The sequence below is a fragment of the Helicoverpa zea genome, chromosome 22, assembly GCF_022581195.2.
Source record: "Helicoverpa zea isolate HzStark_Cry1AcR chromosome 22, ilHelZeax1.1, whole genome shotgun sequence".
In the NCBI taxonomy this organism is placed as follows: domain Eukaryota; kingdom Metazoa; phylum Arthropoda; class Insecta; order Lepidoptera; family Noctuidae; genus Helicoverpa; species Helicoverpa zea.
Window position 1 is genome coordinate 3,938,032 of NC_061473.1, and position 27,396 is coordinate 3,965,427.

At 37.7% G+C, this 27,396-nt stretch overlaps 2 protein-coding genes across 2 annotated transcripts in view; one reads left to right on the forward strand and one right to left on the reverse strand.

Annotated features, from left to right (window-relative positions):
• LOC124641157 overlaps positions 1–27,396 on the forward strand; it is a 119,862-nt gene that overhangs the window by 81,366 nt on the left and 11,100 nt on the right. Inside the window, exons 4-5 of the mRNA XM_047179150.1 lie at positions 11,283–11,382; positions 16,895–17,003. Coding sequence (XP_047035106.1) covers positions 11,283–11,382; positions 16,895–17,003 — 209 coding nt within the window. The remainder of the gene's footprint in view (positions 1–11,282; positions 11,383–16,894; positions 17,004–27,396) is intronic.
• On the reverse strand, positions 20,588–26,724 carry LOC124641156. Its single transcript, XM_047179148.1, has one exon. The coding sequence runs from the start codon at positions 26,172–26,174 to the stop codon at positions 20,877–20,879; it is 5,298 nt and encodes a 1,765-aa protein (XP_047035104.1). The 5' UTR covers positions 26,175–26,724; the 3' UTR covers positions 20,588–20,876.

A 27,396-nucleotide genomic window follows, 5' to 3' on the forward strand; every position in this document is an offset into this window, starting at 1 on the left:
TTTTTAAAACTTATTAACTTTTTGTGTACCTACATTAATCTGTCTCGACTTTCATAAATTAATCTGGCCTACTGTTTGAGCCTACAATGATTTGGACATTTTTTTTAAGTCCTTTACCTACCAAAAAAGTGACTTTCTTTGGTGAAAATAAACATAATTAGGTAGGCAGGCGGGGCGGCATTTTTCAGTATTTGCCCCGCCTAAAAAAAATTGAAGATCCGGGGCTGGAGAGAGCCCAGCAAAAACCGCAAAGGAGCAAAGGAATACCACCAGCAAAGAGGAGCACGCTCGTGCACGGAATCGCCTTAAAGCTATCGGTTCTTTCCTGAGCACCATTCTCATCGGTCAGTCGCAAATCACCAACAGCGAAACAGGAATCAGCAGTGGAGCGGTTTTTCCGAAAAAAGCCCAAAGAGCCCGAGTCGCCGAAACCTAAGCCTACAAGAGCGGACAAGGGGCAGGTCGCCCACCGACTCTCGCGATGTGTTTGGCATCACGGACCATGTCAAAAACGCTTTCCTGGAATACGTTGCACTTGTAAGGGCCACAAAGGAGGTAAACCTTAGAAATTGCAACAAGATCATGCTGACCTTCCGTCGAGAAAATGAGGGTCTGCTCCGGGTATTACTGAAGGACGCAGAGGCGGCGGTAGACGACAACGCCAACTCCCAAGTCATTGCAGGGGAAATGACGGGGTCGTACATGGCCGCCTACAGCGCAAAGAGCGGTTTCGTGGCCCTGGACGAAGAGGCAACGGAGCGAACCGGCAAAATAAAATTCCTGACGCCACACGATGACCCGATAGTGGTTACCGCCAAATGTACCAAAATCATGCTGGAGGATAGTATCCTTGAAATGGCACAGACCGTTTCTGGGACCTCAGACACCTCAGCATCGATGGAAGCTTGGGCGGTACCCAATATCAGATGGGTAAATGGGGTGCCGGGGTGCGGCAAAACTACCTGGGTAGTGAAACACTTCGACGAGAGGAGGGATGTCGTAGCCACCACGACAACTGAAGCGGCCAAAGATCTAAGAGGAAAGCTTGCGCACCAATTGGGCGATAGAGCGAAGACAAAGGTGCGCACTATCGCCTCAATTTTAGCCATCGGGTTCAATCCAAATGAGAAATGTCACCGTTTGACGGTAGACGAAGCTCTCATGAACCACTTTGGGGCCATAGTCATGGCAGTAAAGTTGTCTGGTGCAAGCGAGGTGGTCCTCATCGGAGACGTGAATCAGCTACCATATTTGGACAGGGAAAATCTTTTCCCATTAAAGTATACCCGTCCATATCTGGTGGCTGGCATCACACAGGAGCTGCTCTGCACCCACCGTAACCCAGTGGATGTGGCCTTCGCACTCAGCGTCGTCCACTCCAAAACGTCGCTGTCTCATGTTCATTCCCTGAGCTTGAAGGGTTTAACAGGAGCGCAAGTATCGATCACTGCCCAAAACACCCTATTCCTGGCTCATACGCAAGAAGAGAAATCTTTTTTTATTAGCCAGGGATACGGGTCCGGTGAAGGGTCGCATACCTTAACCATTTACGAGGCTCAGGGACTGACATACGACAACGTCGTCATCATAAACACTAAGTCCAGGAGGCTCCAAATTCATGACCGCGTCTCTCACGCGGTAGTCCCTAGTCGCTAGCGGGAAATGAGACCAATCCCCAATCCGTTCCTGTCCCATAATCTTGTGAAACTAAGTCCATGCGTATAGTGTTAAGTATTGTGTAATAATAATATATACATAAATACGTGGTGGACTCACATAGTCTTAAGACTAGAAGTCAGTAGACATAAGTTTTTGTGAGGCCAAGACGGCGAAAATTATAATTAAGTAAAAAATGTAAATAAAAGCGCGGACCCCCAAGTCTGCGGTAAGGTTTTATTAATAAAAAAATAAAAAACTTTAGCGCATTTACAATCGTGAAAAAAACTGTTATTTTCATTTTTCAATTAACCCATGTATTTATACACAAAACAATCATAAACACTAAATAAAAAACTAAACAATACTAATAAAACTCAACAACAGTAACAACGAAAACTTTTGTAACCGACTGCGCTCAAGACAATATTATAGACGAGTAAGAAACAGTTATGAAAAATTGTAAATGATTCCAAGCTTTCAAGGTCAAAATCTATTCCCCTTCTCCTATGTAGTTTAAAATAATTTGATTTAAAACCCTTTGAAAACCCCGAAAAACCCTTTCAAAGGGTTATCTACTTCAATTGGATATCATACATGAGCCGGTAACATCTTGTACTAGTTAACTTATTGAAAGGGTTACCCTAACGTTAGGGTTTTGAAAAGGTTAACACTACCAAGAGATAACACTTTTATTGACTGCAGCCATATAATCTGTAACACTTTCGAAAGAATTAACTTATATTCGGGGTTGTACGGTCCCTGTGTAAAACTCACTCAAAGAGTAATTTGTACTCCCATTTAGATTACCTCTACCTACACCTAGACCTATACATCCAGACACAACCAGGACAGTCGGAGACAATCCAAGGAGTCACCACAAAGACCTGACGCGACCGGCCGCTGTCTAATCAGATTAAAAGAGATTTGTAACTGATTACCGCGTTGCGTGACAAGAGTAGGGTTGTCAGGTGCATAGAACTATTTCGTGAGATAAATTGAGAGGTAGAAGGTGCTGGTAACTTGTGACTTGGTGGCTTTAAAAAATGCTTAATTCTTGCGTTTCGATTAAAGTTTCCAAGATTGCTCGTCTGTCTCTATAAAATTATTTTTCACAACATTTTTCCCCCTACCACACGTAACGATAAGCAGTAAAAAAGAGGCAATAATTAAAAAAGCATTGTGCTATATACATGTGCTATATATCTACGAAAATCCTATTATTTTCACAAATTCATTTCATAAAACGCAAATTATTTGTTTGTTTATTTTCTCTCCACAAAAGTTACAAATTAATACAGGTACAAGTTTTAAAATAGGCCAAAAATACAACAATTTCATATTGTTAACTTTGTGAGGGACTGGTGTCTGTCGTAGGTTTGTGCAATAACACAACCTATTCTCTTGTGAGAGCTTAAAAATACAACTTAAAAAAGCTATAAAAAGTCGAAAATTGAATTATTAATTAAAGTAAAAATATCAATTATACATACTTTTTTCGCCAACCCTATTGCCGACCTACTTACCATTCGCACCCCTCCTTGATTAGCGGTCGACGAAGCAGGTCGTCTTACCATCACTACTGTATTCTATGTTATCTATATATGTATTATATGTTATCTTCAAATAACATCTGTTACTCACCTTTAGCTTTATAACGACAGGTTTTATTTAATATACTACAAGAATATTATAAACTGATTCTCTTGTTACTTGGAAAGAGAATAAATTAAATACGTAACTTGAGGAGACAAAGTTTACTTGTAAATGTTAATTTAATGTGAATTTTAATGCAGCTGTTTCTGACTTTTGTTTGTGGATTTAGTAGTAGTCCTGTTGTCAAATGCCAAGCTTATTATAAAACATGTCAAAAAGTTCCTAACACGCAATAAAATAATAATCTTATCACGCAATAAGTTATAAGTTGAATAATTATAAGTTTTATGTAAGCTCAAATCAGCGTCTTTGTGATTTAAAGCAAAGCTGCAACATTATTTACGCACACTTTACATCATTTATACTTTCTCATGAAAAACTATTCAGAGACGAAAACCGCACGAATTTTTACTGATGAAAACTTCACATAAAATTAATTCAGAATATATTTATTACCAGACAAACTCGAAGTCCGACTTTGTTTCGCAATATGTGGCGATACGTCACTCTGTGGTAATATCTCTATGTTTCTACGTATCTGTCAACGACGTGATGTAATCAAAATGGCGTCATGTCACGTACTAGTCATTTGGAGACAGCGCTTGTGCGAATGTAAAATACTACGGACACAAATGTGTATGATAATGACTGAAACTGGACTGCTTTACTAATATGTATGTAGTTTCGTATTTTGACATAAAGGTAATTTTTTTTTTTACCCAAATTTATTTGAAAATTAATAGCAGTTAGTAGCATGGTTTTTTTAAAGAAAGCCTCTAATATTTAACAAAAGTCTGTCAATATACGTACGAGCAGGTAGGCAACAAATTGTCTGTCAAAGCTATGCATTATATGCACTAGCTTTTGCCCGCGACTTCGTTTGCGTGGAATAGTGACTTGAGGCAGATTTTTGGTTTGACCAATAGATGGCACTATACGTCCAGAATCAATTTTTATTTTTTTGTAATAAAAACTATCCTTATGCCCTTTCTCAAGTTCCAAACTATGTCTGTACCAAATTTCACACAAATTGGTTCAGTAGTTTAGGCGTGAAAAAAAAACAGACAGACAGACAGAAAGAGAGACAGACAGAGCTAATTTCACATTTATAATAGTAGTTAGGATGAGTGCATGCATCATAAGATCACATACGTGTCGCACGCTTATAACGCACGCATTGTATAAGCACAAACTTGACCCATCTATGTAACGAAAATAAATGTGCAAATATCATGTGTCCGGTCATTCGAATTCTGTAAGCTTGTACCAATACTGAGATTTTTCTCTTTTTATCCACATATTTTTAGATTGTCCACTTATATCGCCTTTCTAGTTAAAAAGAAACTTGCCCTTTACACTATTTCTATAATATGATACAAAATAAAAAATATTCCTTGTTAGTCCGCTAAGTATAAAGGTATAAAAATAATCCGCCCACATCCCGTGGGCGTTAAGGAGACTGCTATACAAATCTTAACGGACAGGTCAAATAGTGTAATAGAATACAAATAACATTATACTAATAATAGTGACCCGGTCGATTGTCGGTCACGGCGACTGTTCTCTTTTAAGAAGATCAGCCACTGCGCAGGACATATTATAGTGCACAAGCATTTGCTTGGACACAGGTGCACTCACTATTCCTTCACTCTCACAGCCCGATGGGACGGCAATCCGACACGACGGGAGAGAGATCATAAGCAGGACTGAAAATGTGCTTTCTGATGTATGGACATTATATTATTAAGGCAGCAGATTATTTTTGTTAGGAGAAAAAGTCAGTAAAGAATTTTCCGGGAAATTCTTCTCTGTAGGTCGACATACCTATTGATCTGATTTTCTTATTCATCTTTTGTACAGTCATGTGCCCTATTACGTATTAACTTAGCGCTTAAAAGCGAGTTCTTAATGAAATGGTGATTTAAACTTTAGGATGAGACCTATTTTGTAATGGTGGTTTCCAAAATATTCTGTTACTGAAATCTTTGAACGTTGATAAAGACTACAGCAGGAAGTCACTAATGAATTTTGCTGTTTTTATTTGTTTACACATAATAAAGAATTAAGGGTCGCATTGGATAAATCGAGACTACGTATTACAAATTATTTCACGATATGGTGACACGTAATAATTACACGAAATGAGATGAAATGACAAGCTTAAATACCAACAGATTTTTCATAGATTTACATACATAAATACGCCATTTTTTCCTACACACAGTCTCATGTGTAACGATGAACTAAGTAATAAGCTTGGTAAAACCGCCGCTAGGCTCCAAGTATACTTGACAACGCACTCAGCGCAGTTAAAAGCAGATTCAAGTAAAAGACAAAAGAGGGCACTCAGATAAAACATACGCTTCACTGGTTAGAAGAACAATTTAAAGATAATGTGGTGAGTTGTGAATATAGTTAGATTTGTTTTTTGGATGTCAGAAAATTACCATAAAGCATAATATTTTGTTCTCTATCGGAATACAATGTACTTTTGAAGGCTATGAAAACTGTTTCTTGTCGTTTCTATGCTAAAACTGCTGCTTAGATTTAGATTCAATTTTGTTTGAAATTTGAGAGACTCCTAGACGATTTAGGGCTACTTATATCAATGTGTTTAAAAGATATATAGACGGGGCAGAAATTACCGAAAACCTTATTATCTACCTAGTAACAAACCTTAAAATTGATTGAATTTAAATTAAACTATTACTAACACAATATACCTACCTACAAACATGGATTACCTACAAAACTACTCTCAAAACTTAATTTTACTAACTGCCCGAGGCTGGACCTTCAAATTCAATTTAAAACTATTAACACCTGAAAATAATTCGTAATTCAAACTCCCACAACGACCAGCAGTTTGAAACTCAAACTTACTTCATTCATTCATTTCATGGAAAACATAATGACTAGCGGAGGTGCCGTAATGGAAAATCGCCTAAGAAAGTAGCGTCCCAAAATGCGTGTGAGCGAGGGATGAAGAACGTTACTGTCTTCGCCCTTACACGCCTTCTTTGGACCCGATCATTTATTGTAATACCAACCTGCACGTTCATTTGTTTACTCATAACTGATTGTTTTTGTCATGCGCACCTGACGAATATAAGCTAGAAGAAGGCACCTGACCTACCTGCATTGCGGTACCTCCGCTTATCTTTCCTTACTCCGTGATTCAGTTAGTGACCAGTGGGTTCTCGTTCGTTGTTCACCGGTCATTATCCAGAGACTGCGGTAGTTGTTATAGCGAGCTCATTTGTCTTACTGGCCCCACATGTTGGACCAACATGTTTGGCACTACTTACGGTATTACTACACTGTTGTCTAGAATCTTTATGCATGTAAAAATCACTTTACGACTTTATGAAAATTAAATAAGCTGAAAGCACCAAGATTTGATTAAAGATTAAGAACATTTAAGAAGCAATATATCGGTAGACAACACGATAATTCATTTTTCGATAAACGCTCACGAAATTGAAATAATGCAAAAACAAGTTGTTTCATAGGAGTAATATGTTGCGATTACTGCGATGAAACCTAGAGTTGACCCCAACAATAGCCAATGTTGGGTGATAGTCATTCTACATTCGTTTTTCAAATCAAAGCACTCACATTCTCGTATGTTGGTTATCCAACTACACATTGGTGGGAATGTTGGCCACAAAGTATGGAGCTTTAATTTGATGGTTTGTAAGGAATCCCATGGCTTTGTTTGTAATTTTATCGTTTAATCTTATGTGGGCGCTTGGTAATTAGTGGTATAGATCTTCTTGTGTTTCGAGTTAATTTACCGCTTTTAGCTGAATTGAAATATTAAGCTCAATAATATGAATATTAGCAATTAAATCTTCACATACTCAGAGCGAAAAAGGGTCTGACAGTAAAAACAGTAGCAGTAGTAACAATATTTTATCAAAATAATTAATTATTTGTTTTACGTCAGGGTTAATACAAATGAGTATGCCTACAAGAAGAAAAATAAAAATATATTTGAGCAATTATTTTAAGCACTTCTCTTTGTATTCTCTTAATTAATTCTAAGGAATATCCAATTGACGGGAGGTTTGAGTTGAGCAGCTCATTATAATAATTATAGGAGTTAATAGCTGCGATTATTATGAATGGTCGTTGAATTCAAATGTCAAGTGGTCTGGTCAATTTGTAAAGTCTTTTTATAATTCAGAAGATCAAGTTTAGGTGCAAAAAAATTGTCTCGTTCGCAGCTGCAGTATGGATATACATAGATGGAGCTCTGATCTGAAGATAGATGGTAATTTACTAGCTTTCGCCAGCGGTATTACCTGAATCTGCACTACGTGGGAACTAATCCGCGCAGCCGAATAACAAGTAGCCTATAGAATTTTTTGATAAATGTAATTATCTAACATTGAAAGTGTGTTTTTCAAATTGGATCAGTAGGTAGGTCCTGACTTTAGCGCGTACTTTACGTATTTTTCGACTTTATAATATTGTTATAGATGTATTATAGAAGACTCGCTACATGTAGATTGTAGCGAGTATTTTTTTATTTAGGTAATCGATTCACCGTTTCCACCTCAATGCCTGATTAATTATTTAGGTAAGCCTGACTTCAGGCCTTTTTAACGCGGGCAGACTGTTTATAAATACTATTTTTAGTGTCTTATTTTTAAAGTAACAACAAGGCGATGTGCTTTTGTTTATCACATTTTGGAACAAATAATTATGTTTCAGTACCCGCGTCTAGAGGAAGTTTCTTCTCGTGTAGGTTATGTAATTAACCTCATCAGACCGTCTATAATTTACCAAATGTAATTTAAATCGGTTCATAAAAAGTCGTGTTGGTGTGGAAGCCAGGCAGGTAAAGATCGCATTTTATTAATATTCACATTTTTCTTTTTTATTTCAAAAAAGTTTATCCTTTATACCAAAGTATGCTTGACTTCAGTAACATTATAAGTCTTTTTAAACATGGAGAGATCATTAACCCATGACTGATTTACAAATTTAAATAAAGATATTACATGCAAATATGTATTCGTTTCTAGTTTCCTAAAGAACTAAACTTACCTTAAAACCTAATTTCCATCACTTAAAGATAAGCAATAATGGACGACTTGCCCAAATAGTAGCAAACTGGGTCAGTTCATTTAACTGTTAAATGTCGCGAACGTCAAGTCACTATAAGAAGGTGATCGATCGTGCATGAACTATAGTTGGCACTTCAAAGTACCCCATTTTGTAAATTACCTAGTACCTACAGCTTTAGGAGTTCAGTGACCTTTTATCGGATTGAGTTATCTGAAGGTAGAATTGCTTGAGCTGTTAAAGAAATGTGTTTCATTTGTTTTTTATTAGTAGAAGTGGGGTTGTTTCTGACATTATAAAAACGGTCATCGCCGCGGTATGTGGTCAAGTGGATTCTACTGTTCTGGCTTCTACTTAATCTTTTATATGGAGATCGACTGGCTGCGCGGTCAGAGGTAAACCGTTGGATTGGGAAGCGCTTGATATAAGGGTGTATCAATTGTAGGGCTCGATATATTTTTTTTAAGAAGAATACATGTTGTAAGTCACAAAAACAAAAGAAGTAATACAGTTTCACCGCATTGTTCTACTGTTTAGTCAGAGCAATGTTGTAGATGCACTCGAAACATTTCGCTCGTCAGTTAAACCACAAGTTAAACTGAAATAACTCCCACACAATTAAACCAGAACACTACCTAAAACAGATATGCGTGTATATATAGGTATCAAAATACCCGCCTTGAGATCTCATCCAAAATTAGTTGAAACACGAATTTAGTAAAGTGAGCGTCATAAGCGTTTGTAATTGAAGGAGACTCCGTTACATGTCTAAAGCAATTGTACTGTAGCTGATGTATAAAGGAATGTTAACTATTTAGCTGGTTTCTGAAGATGCTGTAAATGCGTAATTAATTGAGTAGTTATGTAGCTGAAATTAGTACTTTAATCTTCGATTTCAGTAACAAAGTGTAGCTGTGATTCCACCCGTGTGTGGCATTATAACACGCAAAAATGTTTCTTCTAGTTGCTATGTATGTTTCTAAATAGAAAAACAGCTACAGCAAGTACTCTATCAAAGACTAACTTTCTAAAATGTCCGCGATATTGCAACCTCAGCGAACAAATGCTAGCCGTCGACTTGCGAACAAATGTGCGTGAACATCATCTTGTTGGTATATCCGCTGTAAGGATAATACTACCTTGTAATACTCCAAACCTAATCCTTGCGACACGCCAAAGTCATATATATGACAAGAGATGATGTATTTATTTCGAATATTTCGACTATGGTGAAGTCATATAGCCAACTTCAGCACCGCAAAACAAAATTACTGTACTACATATTTGTGGTACCAATGTAGGTCTAGTTTCACTTACATAATTATTTGAAATATGTACTAAACCTGTAATATATTACTACAGGTATAACTGCCAGAGATAACACAGAGCGGTTAGATATAAATTCACACATAACTTCTGAACTCGGCACAACTTTACAGAATGTTTTATATTGAATAAACAAGCGGGTACCAGAGATGCATACTTTGGAAGCGGTAACAAAGTTATCACTGAATAATACCAAGTTATTCTATTAGGGATATTCAACAGGCTGATTGCGTTTTCACCTTTGAATATATTTGTTTTTGATAATGATTCGTTGATTTTAAGTACATTTATATAAGTATGTAATGTAAAGCGTTTCGACAAACTTAAAGCTAAATAAAATGAAGTCATTTTTGACCCCAGGATCTACGGCAAAATTTTCTTTTCTTAGACTTAAAAATTAAAATCAATTTTTCCGGGAGATGTCATTGCTTTTAAACCAAAAAAATATTTATTTACGCCAACGTCAACTTGACTAGACTAGAAGCCATTTTGTTACGTCACTTTCTTAATTTTTGATGCAAAAGGCTATTATTACATTTCTCCTAACGTGGGTGTTAATACAAAGAAAGTTTCAATATTGGGTACCAGGTTAAACGAGACAAAAATGGCAAGAGTATGCAAACATCATTTAAATTAATGACCTCGCCTCTGTCATTAATTCATCCGCGTTCTCATTGCTCCTTTTGACCAATGAAGCAAAAATAACAGCCAATTAATTGTTCTTTATTACATTTACATTTTATAACACAAGGATATAAAGGGATGCTATTGGTTGTTGCGAGCGGACGCGTAGCTCTGCGTCAGTTGTTATCTTTATGCGGTTCACTGGTTCATATGTGTTTATGTTGGTATTTAGTGATATTAAGGGTAGACTATTGTTGCTTTAGAAGGAAATTACTTGAAGCATAACCCTATTTAACGGTTATTATCAGAAAACAAAACCTACTCATGTTCCTGAAAAAAACGCATCCAATTCGGTTCACTCGTTTAAGTAATATGTTACCAGAAATAAACATAATTATAAAACCCAGCTTTGTGACTGAGGTTTACAAGCAAAATACCATGTCAAGTACAATACTTGTCAAGAATAAGTCTTGATTTTAGGATCTCTTCACAAAACGATCATCTCTTTCCCCCTTCTTCTTCTTGGCGAGTCGATGGCAACTTAAATTTTGGAGGCCCAATATTTCGCTACGCATACGGCATTGTCAGTAGCGTTGTAAAGGTCCTCCACTATGCAGCTGTCGGGGCATAGTGGACAGCATAGAAGGTGCCGCATGGTTTGTGGAATGGCACCACACCCGCAGCTGTTGTCGTCAGTGTAGCCCCACTTACATAGGTTTTCCCTGCACCTGCCTACCTGTGCACGTAGCCTGTTAAGAGACTTCCATACAGGCCACGGTTGGTCGTAACCTGGTGGAAGCCGTTCTACGGGTGGAAGGAAGTCAGGCAGAGCAAGTTCTTCCCATTGTTCGATGCGGGTCTTATGAGCATCTTTATTATATATATATATTTTTCCCCCTATATTCGCTTAATTAATATCTCTAACTTTACATTTTCATTGTCTACAGAGCGTCTGATCGGTCACCGTTTGATGGCTCCTGTTGCTCAGGGTACCGGCCGGTGGACTCCGCCAGTCTCGACACGCCTGATGAAGATGAAATGGATCCTGTAAGATATTTTATACTCTTTTATGGTTTAAACAAATAGAATTCAGTATGAAATCTTGCACACTTGCGGGCCACGAATCAGTCGAATCTGAAAGAATCACAAACAAATTAGGATAACGTGTGTAGATTCCAGTGGTTAACAGATGACAGGTGTGAAAGAAATACAAATGATTTTCAAAACAGTCGGCCCCGATAATGTGCGTTCACCGTATTTCGTGTACCGTTAAGAATAAACGAGCTCTACCTCCTTTGTCTCCTTTACCTGACACTTGAGCTACTTAGGTATAGCCTAGGCGTTTTCGCTATAAGATCAGTTGGTTAGGCGTATGCAGCAAATGATAGTTGCAGGATGTACAGTCAACGCATATTTGAGTTCGCGTGCTGACTTCAGCTTCTATATTGGAATTCCGTATGTCTGTCTGTATTTAGCTTTACAGCAGCAGAACGTACATGTGTTCAAAGCGGTAGTATCTATATATGGATCGAGCGATCATTCCCGATTACGAGCGACTTGTTGCGTCTCAGGCAAGTGTTACGACAATGGGATGAGTGCCCTTTTGACAAGACTTTGCCACTCATTAAAGACTTTCATCTCTGCTTAAAATATAAACTTAAAAGAGGGGAAATATGTATCTATATCCGACTTTTTGACAATCTTTTCTACACGTGTAAATTCTACATTGGAAAGAAAATTAGTTAGCGTGTATCATCAGCATATTTATTGTCTTAGCACACGCCTCTTCTCATACAGAGAAGGAATAAGTGTTAATCGGCATGTTTGTTCTGGTACTTTGAGGAGCAGATGCTTACTTGATGATTTAATCACATGACCACCGGCACTTCTGTACATCATCATTATTTATTTAAGTCTTGAATATAATACTCAATTCTTCACTTCGTTTTCAAAGAGTGGCAAGCAAATTAAAGCCTATATATTGTGAATTCTGATATTCAGTTGCACTCAATAAGACTGCCAGCCAACTTCAAAAGTCAAATTCAAAAACTTTTATTGAAAGTAGGCTAGTTTTTTGCACTTTTCAACTTCAAATTTACAAAAAGACAGCACCCCCAAAACGCCCTCCTTTCACCACTTCCTACTGTTAGATATGGCTGGGAAGAAGAAGCGGTGAAGAACAAACTTCCCAGCAACACAGCTGTCTATTACAATTTAATTATAGTTAAATTAAAACTTATATAATTCAACATTGTTTCAAATTATAACCACAAATAAAATCAAAAACACTTTTTGTCCACTTCAGAGCTGCTGAAATAATCATTAACATTATAACTTCAACTAAGGAACACCCAATATACATGTCGGCGCGTTGATAACATTAAAATTATGAGCGGGTAACCCCGAATAGAGTAGTAAGTGTCACGACGAGTGATGGCAGCAGTCATTCTGGTGACAGGTGCCAACTGAATTGTGCACATACTATATAACCTATTGGCTCGAAATCCCATTCCATCTTACTGATTGTGTGTGATTGTGAATAAAATGGTGAGGAAACCAAATAATGGAACGGTGGACTACACAAGCGTGCCTTTATTTTTGAATTCCGGTCGTTACAACGCCCGAGATGCAACGTGACAGCCATGACCGCCGCGAGGCTCCTTCTGACGCTCCCACATCAGAAGTGGGATGCAATCCGAATGCCCACATGTGTTAAGGATTGCCCTGCTACGTGTTCAACAAAGTGAAAACGCTAGTAGCGAAAAAAAAATATGTCTGTTACGACACTGCTATCACAAGGAAGAATCCTGTGTGGAAACATCTCGTACTGCAACATAATGTTCATGGAGCTGTCTATGTAGAACAAGAATTTTGTGAACAGATTGGTTTCGGGAGAATTTGCCACGTGAAGATTGCAATCCTTATAGTGCTTAATAACCAGTAAAAAAAATGGAACGTCGATTATTTAAAATGGTGTTTTTTAGAAGAAGATTTATAAAGAATTTCAGCGAAGGTACAAGTATGGTAACCACGGTTATGGTTATGGTATCGGTTCCATTTTTTTTTACCAGTCATCCTTGTTATCGAAGGTATGCTAGAAAATTAACCGAATTTATCTAATTTTCATGTTTCAACAATGACGGTGATTATTGTGCAATATGGCGACAAAATTACGGCGTGAATCGTGAATTATGGCGTGAAGCATCCCAGCTGCCTGCGGAGCTTGACGTGTCATCGTGAGTTTAGAGTGTCGGTACTCGTGCATCTCCGTGGTGCCTGCGAACGTGAAGCCGCTGTACTGCGAGCCATAGCGATGTGCGCATCGTCATGCGCGTTGAGTGGAAACCCGGTGAGACCGAACCATTTTTGCTTTATGTTGAGGTTATTTGTCATACGACATTTATAAACTTGAGAGGCAGTTTCAATCGCGTTTTTTTTTAATTGATTGAATGTGCATCAGACTATAGATTTTTGGTAACATTTGGCGCTAAGTTGTACCAATGACGGATACCGGGATGACTTGAAAAAGACCCGTTGGCCTCGTGATGGCATCGGGGTGACCAAGAAGAGACCTGTGTAAAGTCTGCGGTACTGTTGTTTTTATTGTGTTAAGCTGTACCTATTGATGGGTATCGGGGTGACCTGGAAGAGACTCGTTGGCCTGTGTGACGGCATCAGGGTGACCAGGACGAGACCCGTATACATCTGTGGTACAGTTGGTAACATGTGTCTGATAGCTTGGCTAAGGGAACCCTGTGTGACAGCTACTAGCCTGTGTGGCAATGACTAGCCTGTGTGGCAATACCTGGCCTGTGTGGCAATAACTAGCCTGTGTGGTAATGACTAGCCTGTGTGGCAATGACTAGCCTGTGTGGTAATGACTAGCCTGTGTGGCAATAACTGGCCTGTGTGACAATGACTAGCCTGTGTGGCAATAACTGGCCTATGTGGCAATGACTAGCCTGTGTGGCAATGACTAGCCTGTGTGGCAATAACTGGCCTGTGTGGCAACGACTAACCTGTGTGGCACCGACTAGCCTGTGTGGCAATAACTAGCCTGTGTGGCAACGAATAGCCTGCGTGGCAATGAGTATCCTGTGTGGCAACGAATAGCCTGCGTGGCAATGAGTATCCTGTGTGGCAATGATTAGCCTCTGTGGCAATGACTAACCTGTGTGGCAGCAATTGGCCCGTGTGGCATTGACTTTCGGAAATGTGTGACTTAAGGGAAACATTTTGTTGCGCTTGGACTTCAAATTTGTAACCACTGTAAGATGTTGTACAACATGGACAAAGGGAGTCATTTGAGGGGTCAGGGAGGCCGAACGGAGTAGACTGTAAGATGAAACCGGTACACACGAGGACGTGTGATAATGCAGGATGGCCGTGTCGGCGCGTTGATAACATTAAAATTATGAGCGGGTAACCCCGAATAGAGTAGTAAGTGTCACGACGAGTGATGGCAGCAGTCATTCTGGTGACAGGTGCCAACTGAATTGTGCACATACTAACCTATTGGCTCGAAATCCCATTCCATCTTACTGATTGTGTGTGATTGTGAATAAAATGGTGAGGAAACCAAATAATGGAACGGTGGACTACACAAGCGTGCCTTTATTTTTGAATTCCGGTCGTTACAACGCCCGAGATGCAACGTGACAGCCATGACCGCCGCGAGGCTCCTTCTGACGCTCCCACATACATATATTACCTTCTTAGAAAAAGGCTAAGGAGATAATGATGGTTTTCTTATTGTATTCCTTCATATTACGAGCATAATACAAAACGTAATATCCCATCAAACAATACAACGAAACACCACACTTTTCATATACGAACATGACATAAATCCAATATACGTGAAACATAATCCATTTCAAGCAATTTTGAATCTTAATCCCCCGCATTACGTGTCAAAATTAGGTGTAACATATTTAATACGCGTAGTGACAGCGGAGAGGCTAATTTAAATTTATATTGAAGAAAAGGCCTTTTTCCATTATTTAGAGGCAAAAGCTGTTGTGTTGAAATAATAACGTTTTTGACAATGTAAAGGATTATTTTGGAAAAAGTAGGTTTACCAATGGAATTTCAGAGGGGGACACAATACATTTGTCTAAACGAGACATAACAATTTAGGATTAGGTACTAACCGCGTGGGTGTTGGTGACAATTATGACTACATTGCTAAATTGTGTAAAATAATTATAAGCGTGAATAAATAAATTAAGTTCGAGTACCTACAGTTTTTCACATTAATATCGGACTGATTTTTATTTGAGTATACATAAAAGCGAGCTTTGTTGTGTTGTCTATAGTTTTTGATCGTTGAGGGTATCAGCCTAAAACGATTGACAAAACGACGACTTTTCTGACTTATTTGTTGAAGATATTTTTGCAATTTCATAACTGAACAGTATTTATTGAAATACCAAGAATAACTATTACAAAATGATATCTAAATCCATTTGCTAAGTAATTGATTTATGTTCGATATCTCAACAAAAGGCTACAGATTCAGTGAAGCGCATTGTTTGACAATATCAATATCAAATATTGTATTAATATCAAATAGTGCTCTAAAATCATGACAATAGAGTCTTTATTTGAATGGGTATGATGTTTGATTTATGATGTTTAGAATTGGGGAGGAAGGCATTCAGATTCGTAAGCTGGGTACTCACTTAGAAGTGTAGCACGTATCGTATCCGATACGGTATCAACCTGCAAGTGGGTACGGCTCGTCCACGGACCTCACGAGCACATTGCGAGCTGCCTTTGTGTTCGCAGCGAAACCGCCACTCGGCGGGTCACTGCGAGCTCGCACGCGCGAGCGGCTTGCAGCGGGCTCGTGCCTACGTACTCACTTGATACCGTACCTGATACGTTACGTGCTACACTGTTAAATGAGTACCGCGGCAATAGAATGTGCAATATTAATGGTAGGAATTTTAACATGTAGGTAGATAACTATCTGTTTCTCTCTGTGCCTGTATCCTGGGGGAATCTGTACCAGGATAAAGTCTATATCATTCTTGAATAACAAGACTTTTTATTGGTGTAAGAATATTTCAAAATCGGGTCAGTAGGTCCAGAGATTAAATTCTACAAAATTACAATCTGTTGGGAATTAGGATTGACGCTGTGTGAAAAAGAGTATCATTTTGGGTAGTTCTGTCTGTCTTTGATGGAAATTCTTGAAAAGTTTAAGGTAGCAACTTGGTAACAATTCTAACAGGCGTTTATTGACTTTACAAAAGTGTCATTATTCTACCATCACCATGTATAAAACATGATTTCTCTCACTTTTCTTCTGTATAATAATAAAGAAAAAGTACAGTTTAATGTCTCAAAGTAGAACCCATTCGCACTTTCCGTATAAAAAATAATGTTGTAGAATACTTTTTGTAAAAGTACCTACCAACACTTGACTCAAGAATTTCATGTAGTGAATCGACGGATAAATCTCGAAAAATCCCACTTTTTTCTCTGACACGACGTCAAGAATGGAAATTCCAGTTAATTTAGTACCACCAGTAATGTATATTTTTTGTTTCAGATACCAAAGTACAGGGTGGTTTTGCTTGGTGACGCTGGCGTGGGGAAGACAGCCCTAGTGTCACAATTTATGACGTCAGAATACATGAATACATACGACGCAAGTTTAGGTAAGCCCCTAATCCGAACATCACCGAACATAGCCGAAGTTTCACGAACATTCCCGAACTTTTCCTCCACCGTTTATGTTGTTAAGAAATAAAGTTCCTCCTTTTTATGCAGCCCTGGTACATCGCATTTCTGAGATGTTTCCCCAAAGTTTTAAAGATCATCAATTTACTTACTTTTTAAGAGATTTTTTGTTTGTTTTTTCCTGACCGAAATTAGGTTGAGAATTTTTTAATTACATTTTAAAAGTTAGTTCCGTTGTTTTTATTATTATTCAAAACCATTTTTTGAGTTGTTAAACATTTCATCTACAAAAATTAAATGAAAACGAGCATGAAAAAAATTAGGAATTGCTTTTAAAAAAAAGCTAGCATGTGCGAATTCCCTTCTAACGCATGAGCCAGCATTGAGCATGAATTTCGCAAAATTCCTAGAGATTTTACTAGACATTTTTATCACCAACTTTAAATAGAATTAAATAGTTTAACTAACTGATATTTTGTTTTAGATAAGACGGACAGTAGCAAAAATAAAGATGGTTTGTAATACATTTTTCAAATATTTATCTACTTATTTTCTTTTTAGGAAATAGTTTCCGCCTTTTAGTTTCTTCTTGTGTAGGTATTTTTATGTTCCTTCAGTTATAGAATAGTATACTTACCATTATAGGTCTTAGCTAGATTGTCATATCAATGCTGTATTATTTAGGATAGTTAGAATTTAGTGACAACATTAGAAAGAAGTTAAGTTACGTGCCTCCAACGTAGTTACTTTTCATTGAATAATGTGGTAAAAATACGAAGAATCAGAATTCGTAGATTTATTATGATGCTTTCTAAACTAAGCTAAAACTATTTTTCGTTTTATTAAGAGGTTTTCTGAGTTTGTGAGGATGCAAAAGCAGTCAATGATTGACAGGAACTATGCCATTGTGTGTCGTGAGTAAATTGAAACCAATATAATTTCCTTTTTTTTTTGTGCGTGTAAACCAATTTTTTTCGGCACGCGATTGTAATCTCAGTACATTAAGTACCCCTATAATATGATGGTGTACTAATGGCCTCCAACATGTCGCCATGTCATTTAGGCAGAATATGGCCGTCACTGACAGCTGTCAAGACCACATGCTGATGACAGAAGTGACGTGCGCGCGTTATAGCCATTAGGGGCTGGTTTCACCAGAATCAAGTTCAATGCTCGATATAAAGAAGAATAGATTTGTTCAGGTTACAGACGGTAACTTTTGATATTGTACGATGCTTAATGTTAAAAATGTACCTTCTGCAAGCAAAACGCATTGTTACTTATACGTATAAGAACGGTCTGTAAGAAGATTAAGATTATTCAACATAAATTTTTCGACTGCCTACAGCAATAGATTTAGTCCTAATTATATTTTCCGATTTTCACCCATACTTTTAAGTAGAGGGCTAAGTGAAAAAAAATATATTCTTAAAGTTGAAATGGCTCCAGAAAAAAATACATAAAAAATGATATTATCTGTACAAAAAAAACTGGCTTAGTTTGTGATGGAGTTTATTGACAGAGTTTAAGTTGATCGATCGATTGTCATGAACAGTGAAAATGGTCTCTAACCCTATATGTATGCGGACAGGATTTATGGGGGTCTAGAGGACAAGAAATTGTGTGTAACTATCGTAAGTAACAACCATACCGTTGTCTCATTTACATGATAATATTTATTTTTATGTTTTTTGGATAGTCAATAAAATCGCAGTATGTTTAAATCATGTGAGAAGGGTAGACAGAGCCTTGTAAAGTCATGTCAGATATTGACGTATTATAGCAGCGTCGATGTTATAATAGAGGCTTTCCTTCCTGGAATTTGGTAAAACTGAAATCTGATCATTTACTTGGGTAATGGGAAAAGGGCTAGGCAGATGAAAATTACAAAATGAAAAATCTACAAAATCTTCTAAAGAAATGTTGTTAGACCTTAAAGGCTTGAACGATAATTAAAACACAAAAAATCCAATTAATTCATAAGAAAAAGATATTGAGCAAGCTGTACCTTTTAAACAATGTAATTTACTAATAACGGATTGTCAGTTTTACAAAAAGTTCCATTTAAAAAGGTTCGTAGCCAGAACGGATAAAGTAATAGATTTAAAAGTTTTGTACTAAACTGGCTGATTTGGGTCGCAGTTAACTTAATTTACGGGAAATTTTATTGTCCTTGTATATTTCTTTTTTGGAGAATTTATTTCATTTCAAAGAAAAAGTTCAATAGAAATGTAAATTATGGTATGTCGTTCACAATCACATAAAATGAAATGCGTTAATATACTGGTTAATATTGTCGATTAACACAAAGAAAAAAGAAAAATACGTAAAAATAAAAAATTTTCAAACAAGGTAAATAGAATAAAAATGTGCGAAAATTAGAACACCATTTAAAAGTCAATCATTACAAACAACTGAAATTCTCCATTGAAAACTGACAGGTGTCAATTGATCAAAATATTCGATACTCCTAACTTTATCTCTGCTTTACACATGATGTTGTAAATTATAAAAACTAAAAATGACTCCTGTGGTTAAACCACTGAGTGGATTAGATTATTTTTTTTACAATTCGCCATAGAATATCATAAAGTATTTGCGATAGGATTAATGTGATTGTGAACGACACACCATGTATGTACAGGTATTTTTTTCGCGAAAATTTCCTACTTTCGCGAAAGTTTCCTACTTTCGCGAAAAAAATTGGGAACAAATATAATGACCACCATAAAATGCTTTGATACCCTTAGTTTTGTAACCAGAAATATCTACTGAACACCAGAAAAATAAAGTCTAAAAACGTAATAGTAGGTACCAGCTATTTTAGTCACGACTTCACTTTAAATTGTATTCGACCACCAAATTTAGTAAATGTTCACCAACACTTGACGACCAAATTAATGTATTATTTTTGCCTAAATAAGTCACTGTGATTGCCATAAAATGTAGGCTTATTACCAAATAAAGTATTATGATGCCATATTAAGTTATGTGTCCGGCTTGCAATGCATGCGTGAGTGTCAGTATGACGAGTGACAGGGGAAAATGGAAGAAAATGACATATTGCGCCGACCCCAAGTAAAATTGGGAACAGGGCAGAAGAAAGAAGAAGAAGAATGTGTTTCTCAATACACTCCCTCGAAAACACACTCTTATCGCACTGTTTAGAGGCATGCAATAGACAATTTTCCACCCTAGTGCAGGAAAAGGGTCCCCATAATGTTATAAAATTTATTGTATCAGGTCGAACTTATTTTTTTGGAGTCAGTTTACTTAAACAGGATAGCAAGATCTAAAAACTTTGATTATCATTTTATATTAAAACGCTGGTATAATTTTGATGATCATTTACTACTTTTGGTGATCATTTACTACTTTTGGGATAACAATGATTTATTTGGACTCATTTTGCTTAAATAGGATAGCAGAATTTAAAAACTTTGGTTATAATCTTACTTTAAAATGGTGGTTTAATTTTGGTGATCATTTACTATTTCTTCAATCGTTCCCCAAGTTCCTATGCGATGGAGGGCAGGGATGTCTTCAATGAAGTACTTTATTGTCCTTTTGAAATTAAACGTTCTATATTTCTTAAAATTACAATAAAGTTTTGGTAAACGTAAACGACACACACGTTTTTACATGAATTTGTCAAGCGAAGTGAAGTTGGTTGCGACGGTGCTGCCCACTCGCGGTGCGGTTGCACGATGTTACGATGTTCACGCCGTAGGTTAGTTTCTGCTATTTGCCACTAGATGGCAGTGTAATGATATTGAACATGCCGGCCGCCTTGGAAGCACCTGGGTGTAGTCTTCCAACATAAAGTAGCAGTTGTCGCTGAAGCCTCTTGATTATTGTGGATGTAAAGGGCAGATCTTAGCGAACGATCGCCGTATGATGCCGTGCGCTGTACGGATTTCAGCTACACGAGATATTCCATCAGCTCCCGGGAATACTTGCATGACTCGTCCCAGTTTCCATTTGAGTGGTGGAACATTCTCCTCCTTTATAAGAACCAAGCTATCTGGTGTTATGTCCTCACTGTTGACCTTCCACTTAGTTCGAGTTTGGAGCTCTGAAACATATTCTTTTGACCATCGTTGCCAAAAATGTTGTCGGAGTTGCTCCACGCGGTCGTAGCGTCCCAGTCTCGCAGGCTCGATCGTCGTCAGGTTCTCGCAGATGGGCGCAGTCAGCGGTCGGCCGATCAGGAAGTGCGCTGGAGTGAGTGGAAGGAAATCGTTCGAGTCTGAGGACAGAGGGGACAAGGGGCGGGAGTTCAGAACGGCTTCAATTTGCGTTAATACCGTTTCGAACTCCTCGCGAGTTAGTTTGGCATTGCCCAGCACCCGCCGTAAATGGTACTTGCAGGACTTGACCCCTGCCTCCCACAACCCGCCAAAATGAGGACTATAAGGTGGAATAAACGTTAAACGAATTTGATTATTACTAAGGAAATCACAAATATCATTAGTATTATTAAAAATTATTGACAACTCTTTTTCAGCACCAACAAAATTTTTACCGTTGTCTGAAAATATTTGATATGGCTTGCCACGACGTGCTATGAAACGTTTTAATGCTAAAATATAATCCTGTGTGCTTAAACTGCCTACTAATTCTAAGTGAATGGCTCGAGTCGTAAAACAAACAAATAAACAAATATATGCTTTTATAAGCTTGGCACCTCTGCCTCTGCGGTCCAATATGTTCAGTGGTCCGGCATAGTCTACTCCACACTGCATGAATGGAAAACTAGGCTCTAATCTTTCAGAAGGTAAATTACCCATCAGAGGGGTCAACGTCCGCCCTCTCATGCGTTTACATATGACACAATTATGTACTACCTGTCTAGCTAAGTTGCGAGCTCCTAAAATCCACCACCTTTCACGCATGGAATATACTAAAAGTTGAGGTCCAGCGTGAAGTAGTCGTTTGTGTTCATACTCACACAACAACCTTGAAAACCGATGTTTACTACTTAACAATACGGGATGTTTTTTATCATAATTAAATTCAACCGCGTTAGATAGCCTACCACCTACACGTATTATATTAGCTTTATCTAAGAAAATATTTAAACCCGATATTTTATTGTATAATAATTTGTTTGTACTATTTTTATTAATATTTAACGGTAACTTATGTAGTAATTTATGATATTGCTCACTAAATGATTGTTGTTGAACAAAGCGCGTCAACGTTTCGAGCGATCGCTGCAGCTCGTCCACAGATAACGGACCGGTTTTACGCATACACGTGCCGCCGCGCGTCGCCGCTCGCGCATTATTTAAAAAACGCAATAAATATGCACAAACTCTTTGTAGTTTAATGAATGACGAAAAGCGTTCAAAATCAAATAATGGAACAACTTGAATGGAATGTAAATTAATAGAATCAGGTTTAGTTTCAGGTAAGTCAACGCATGACAATTCGTTATTGTTAGTTTTTGGCCACATAACTCTAGGTTCTCGTAAGAACGCAGGGCCACACCACCAAGTATTATTATTATCATACTTTAAAGTGTCTAGCGTAGCACCGCGCGTTATAATATCCGCAGGGTTCTCGGTACCCTTTACATGCCGCCAAATTGTATCACACGTTAATTCATTAATTTGTACAACGCGATTTTGCACAAAAGTTTTTAGTAGATGCGGTGACATACGTAACCACCCTTGAACGATAGTCGAATCGGTCCAAAAATAAACTTTATTAAAAGTTAAACGTAAAGACTTTTTTATTTTGTTATATAGTTTTGCACCTAAAAAGGCTCCGCATAGCTCAAGCCTAGGAATGCTAACTGACTTTATCGGCGCCAATTTACCTTTTGCACATATTAAATGAACTGACATAGGTGTAGTACTTTCACAATTATCATGACACGACCTAACGTAGGCGCACGCTCCGTAGGCATTTTGCGACGCGTCAGTAAATATGTGAAGTTCTATGTAATTTCCACTAATAATGTAACGAGGTATTTTGATATCGCGTAAATGCTGTAAATCGGAAAGAAACTTATGCCATGTAGTTGCAATGTTATCGGGAACTTCATCGTCCCAATCTAATTTTTGTAACCATAACTTTTGTAATAATGATTTAGCTCTAATTACTACAGGCGCTAACAAACCTAAAGGATCATATACTTGCGCAGTGGTTGATAACATTATGCGTTTTGTAACTACTGTATCACTATGTGTAATTTTTGTTTTAAAATAAAACTCATCACTGTCCGTACACCAACCTAAGCCTAAAGTTTTAGACAGATGATTATCACCGATGTTTAAGTCTTTATAATTCTCATGAGACACGTCATGACTAAACGTCCACTTGTGTAACGGAAAGCAACCCTGTTTTAATAAAGCGGAAATTTTATTACATAACTGCATCAATGAATGGAGGTCATTGCCCCCTGTTACCAAATCGTCGACGAAGAAGTCATTATTAATTGTCCTAGCAACTAAATCATCATCAGATTCTAACGCTAATTGTTTTAAGCATCGCATGCTGAGAAAAGGAGCCGACGCAGTGCCGTATGTCACTGTGTTTAAACTATATAATTGCAAAGGTAAGTCTCGATTTTCCCGCCATAATATCAACTGTAAGTTACGTTGATCCGGTTGTAATAAAATCTGTCTGAAGAATGCTTGAATGTCTGCGCAAGCTACGTATTGATATTGCCTCAATCTAAGTAAAATAGAAAAAATATCATTTTGTAATGGAGGTCCTGCATGCTGAATATTATTTAACGATTTATTGTTCGACGTACTCGCGCTCGCGTCGAAAACAACGCGTAATTTCGTAGTAACACTATCCTCTCGGTAAACACCGTGATGAGGTAGTATGTAATGCGGTTTACTTAAAATATCAGAAATATCCTTTGATGCAACTGGGGTCATGTGACCAAGTGCCTCATATTCGCGAAGAAATTCACAATAAAGTTTTTTATAGTCAGGTAAACGATCTAACTTTCTTTCGAGAGATAAAAAACGATTTTTTGCCATAGTGTATGAATCACCTAACGACTCGGGTGACTCCTTTAATGGAATGCGAACGGAAAATCTACCGTGTTCATCACGTTTTGTAGTTTCTGTAAATAATTTTTCACAATAACGATCATCTTTCGACATAGTATTCGGTAAGTCAGACAATTCTTCTAACTCCCAGAATTTTTGCAATTGAGTATCAATTTGAACGAAATTACATTGTACTCTTTTAGAATTAAACGAATGATTATTACAAAGTGGGCCCGAGATAATCCATCCTAATTTCGAATCGTACAGATATGGACCACTGCTAAGCTTAATTTTATCGTTATTCAACAGATCCCAAAATATATCTGCTCCTAAAAGAACATCGATGTCCGAAGGAACGCTAAACGTGGGGTCCGCGAGCGAAATATGTTTAGGTAGCTGTATGCATTGACCTTGAACGTCTAACGAAGGTAACTTTGATGTAATACGCGGCAGCACCCAACACTGTATGGTTGTATTAAAATCATTAACTTTAGAACGAAAGTTAACCTTGCAGGTGTGAGAACTATTCGAAACGCTTTGTCCTACACCCGTGATATGAAGCGTGGACTGTATCATAGGTAATTGTAAACGGTTACATAACGATTCTGTGATAAAACAATTCTGACTACCGTTGTCAAGAAGTGCCTTCACTGTGTGATAATTATTACTCGAATCGGGAATCTCGATTAGTGCTGTCGACAACAAAACGGGCTGTACCGCAGCCGCGCTGCACGCGAGTACATTGCGCTCGGAATGTACTTGCGCGTCAGCTGATTTGCTCGCGCTCGGCGACGGATGCGAAATAGACGGGGTTACGGCACTAGAAGTATTATTTTTATGAAGTAACGTATTATGGTTATTATTGCATAATTTACATGGACCATATGAACATTCAGTTGGCGAGTGATTATCAGAACGAATACAATTTTGACAAAGCTTATTATTTTGCACAATTACGTATCTTTCTTGCACGGATAAATTTAAAAATTTCGGACATAAATACAAATAATGGTCTCCGCCGCAGTCCACACAAACACGTCGTTTGTTATTATTACCCGAGTTGTATTTATTTGGATTTGTATTACTTACGTATGAATGTGTGGTAGGCTGCGAGTTTATATTGTTTGATTTATTGAAGTATCTTTTGTTTTGATTGGAATTTGACTTAATGGAATCATTATTATTGTGCTTAAACGAAGGAACACTTTTACTATTATTTGATTTTATCAATTCCAACATATCCGCACGGTTTCTGAGAAATTCTAATAGATCATCTAATTTAATATTATTTGAATCGTTTTTAGATACAAGGGTACCTTTATGGGTTTCCCACTCGCGTTCCGTGGACTGATCGAGCTTAGAAACTATAAGATAAACGATTAACGTGTCCCAAGCATCGGTCGGTTCATTAAGTGATTTTAGTGCTCGCAAATTACGCAAAGTTGAATCTATTAGCTTTCTAATTAGAATATATGACTCGCTTTGAAGTGGTTGTGTGGTAAATAATGCCTTTATGTGATTTTGTATCAGTAAGCGGTTGTTGTGAAACCTATTCTCCAGCAAATCCCATGCGTGAGAGTAGTTCGGAGCAGTGAATTCTAATGCACTAATTACTTGAGAGGCAGAACCACTGAGAGACGATTTTAAATAATGAAACTTCTGTATATCATTAAGATCTTCTCGAGTGTGTATCATAGTGAGGTACGAGTTCCTATACTCCAACCACTGATCAAATGAACCATCAAAGGCAGGAAGCTTTATTACTGGCAACTTAATAGGTACAGGATTTATTTTAGGAGAAATAGATTCAGATTGTTCATTATTTTTAGGTTTCAAGCACTTCGCGTCCGCCATGATTGAAAAATATTGTTGTTCAAAAGATTCACGGTATTCTAATTGTTCAAATAAATCGGTTTCATCTACTAACTGCTCAATTTTATTTTGAATGTCATTAAAATTTTGAAAAATAGTGCAAGTAGACTCTATTCGTAATTCTAATTCAGTTAAAATAGTTGGAGTTAATGACAATTTCTCTAATTTAGAAATATATTTCTCGAATAACGTAAGCCTGCCTTTCAACGTGCCTCGCTGCTTTTTCAAGTCAGCGATCACTTTATTTGCCTCATCGTCACTCATTTTGGAAGGCTATGGAAAGCAAGAGTACTTACAGTTTCCCGCTCAGCACCACCCCGGCGCCGCGCCGCACAGCACAACGACTAAAACACGAAAATAACGATATTAACGCAAATTGTCGGACAGGGAGGAGAAGGATGGGTTTTGCGACCTGACCGGATGCGACTCGCCGACAATCCTGGACAATCCTCTTCTCCACTGCCTTTTTCTAAGACGCTCCACGTGGTCGCGTGGTTCTTCGCAAATCCGTCTCGTCAAGGACCAGAATCTTCAATCGTTCCCCAAGTTCCTATGCGATGGAGGGCAGGGATGTCTTCAATGAAGTACTTTATTGTCCTTTTGAAATTAAACGTTCTATATTTCTTAAAATTACAATAAAGTTTTGGTAAACGTAAACGACACACACGTTTTTACATGAATTTGTCAAGCGAAGTGAAGTTGGTTGCGACGGTGCTGCCCACTCGCGGTGCGGTTGCACGATGTTACGATGTTCACGCCGTAGGTTAGTTTCTGCTATTTGCCACTAGATGGCAGTGTAATGATATTGAACACTATTTTTGGCTTACGCATGATTTATTTTGGAGTAATTTCACTTAAATAGGATAGTAAAGTGTTAAAACTTTGGTTATAGTTTTACATTAAAATGCGAGTTTAATTTTGGTGATCATTTACTATTTTTGTCTGCTATTTGTTACTATATCTGGTGATCAGTTAAACATAAGCCAAAAAAATTCCAGCCATACTTGTGTGTGTAAATGTCCATGTACCTATATTGTCATTGTATGCGTAAGCTCGGGAGCGCTCAGTAGTGGCCTGAACGTCAGTTGCACAAAGCTCCATTAAAGTTATTGAGTCTTTAAATCTATTGCTGACTCTTTCTTTGTCAACAAGATAAAAAGTGTCAGCAATAGATTTAATGAAGCTTTAACTTTAATGGAGCTTTGTGCAACTGACGGTAAGTCACCGAGTCATACAAAGACAAGGTGCATGTACATTTACACACACTCAAATGTGGCTCACCTGTTTTCGTGAAAAAAACATTTAGGTATATCAGTAATACAGCTCCCAGGGGTCTACAAGGAACTATTTCCCTCACCCAAATAAAAGTACTTATTCTATTACCGTCTAATGGTCATATTATACCAACTCGTATCCCCAATTCTTACTAAAGCCCATTTGGCATTTCTGCTAATTTTGAGTCCACTGACAATTCCCCAGGTTAAGC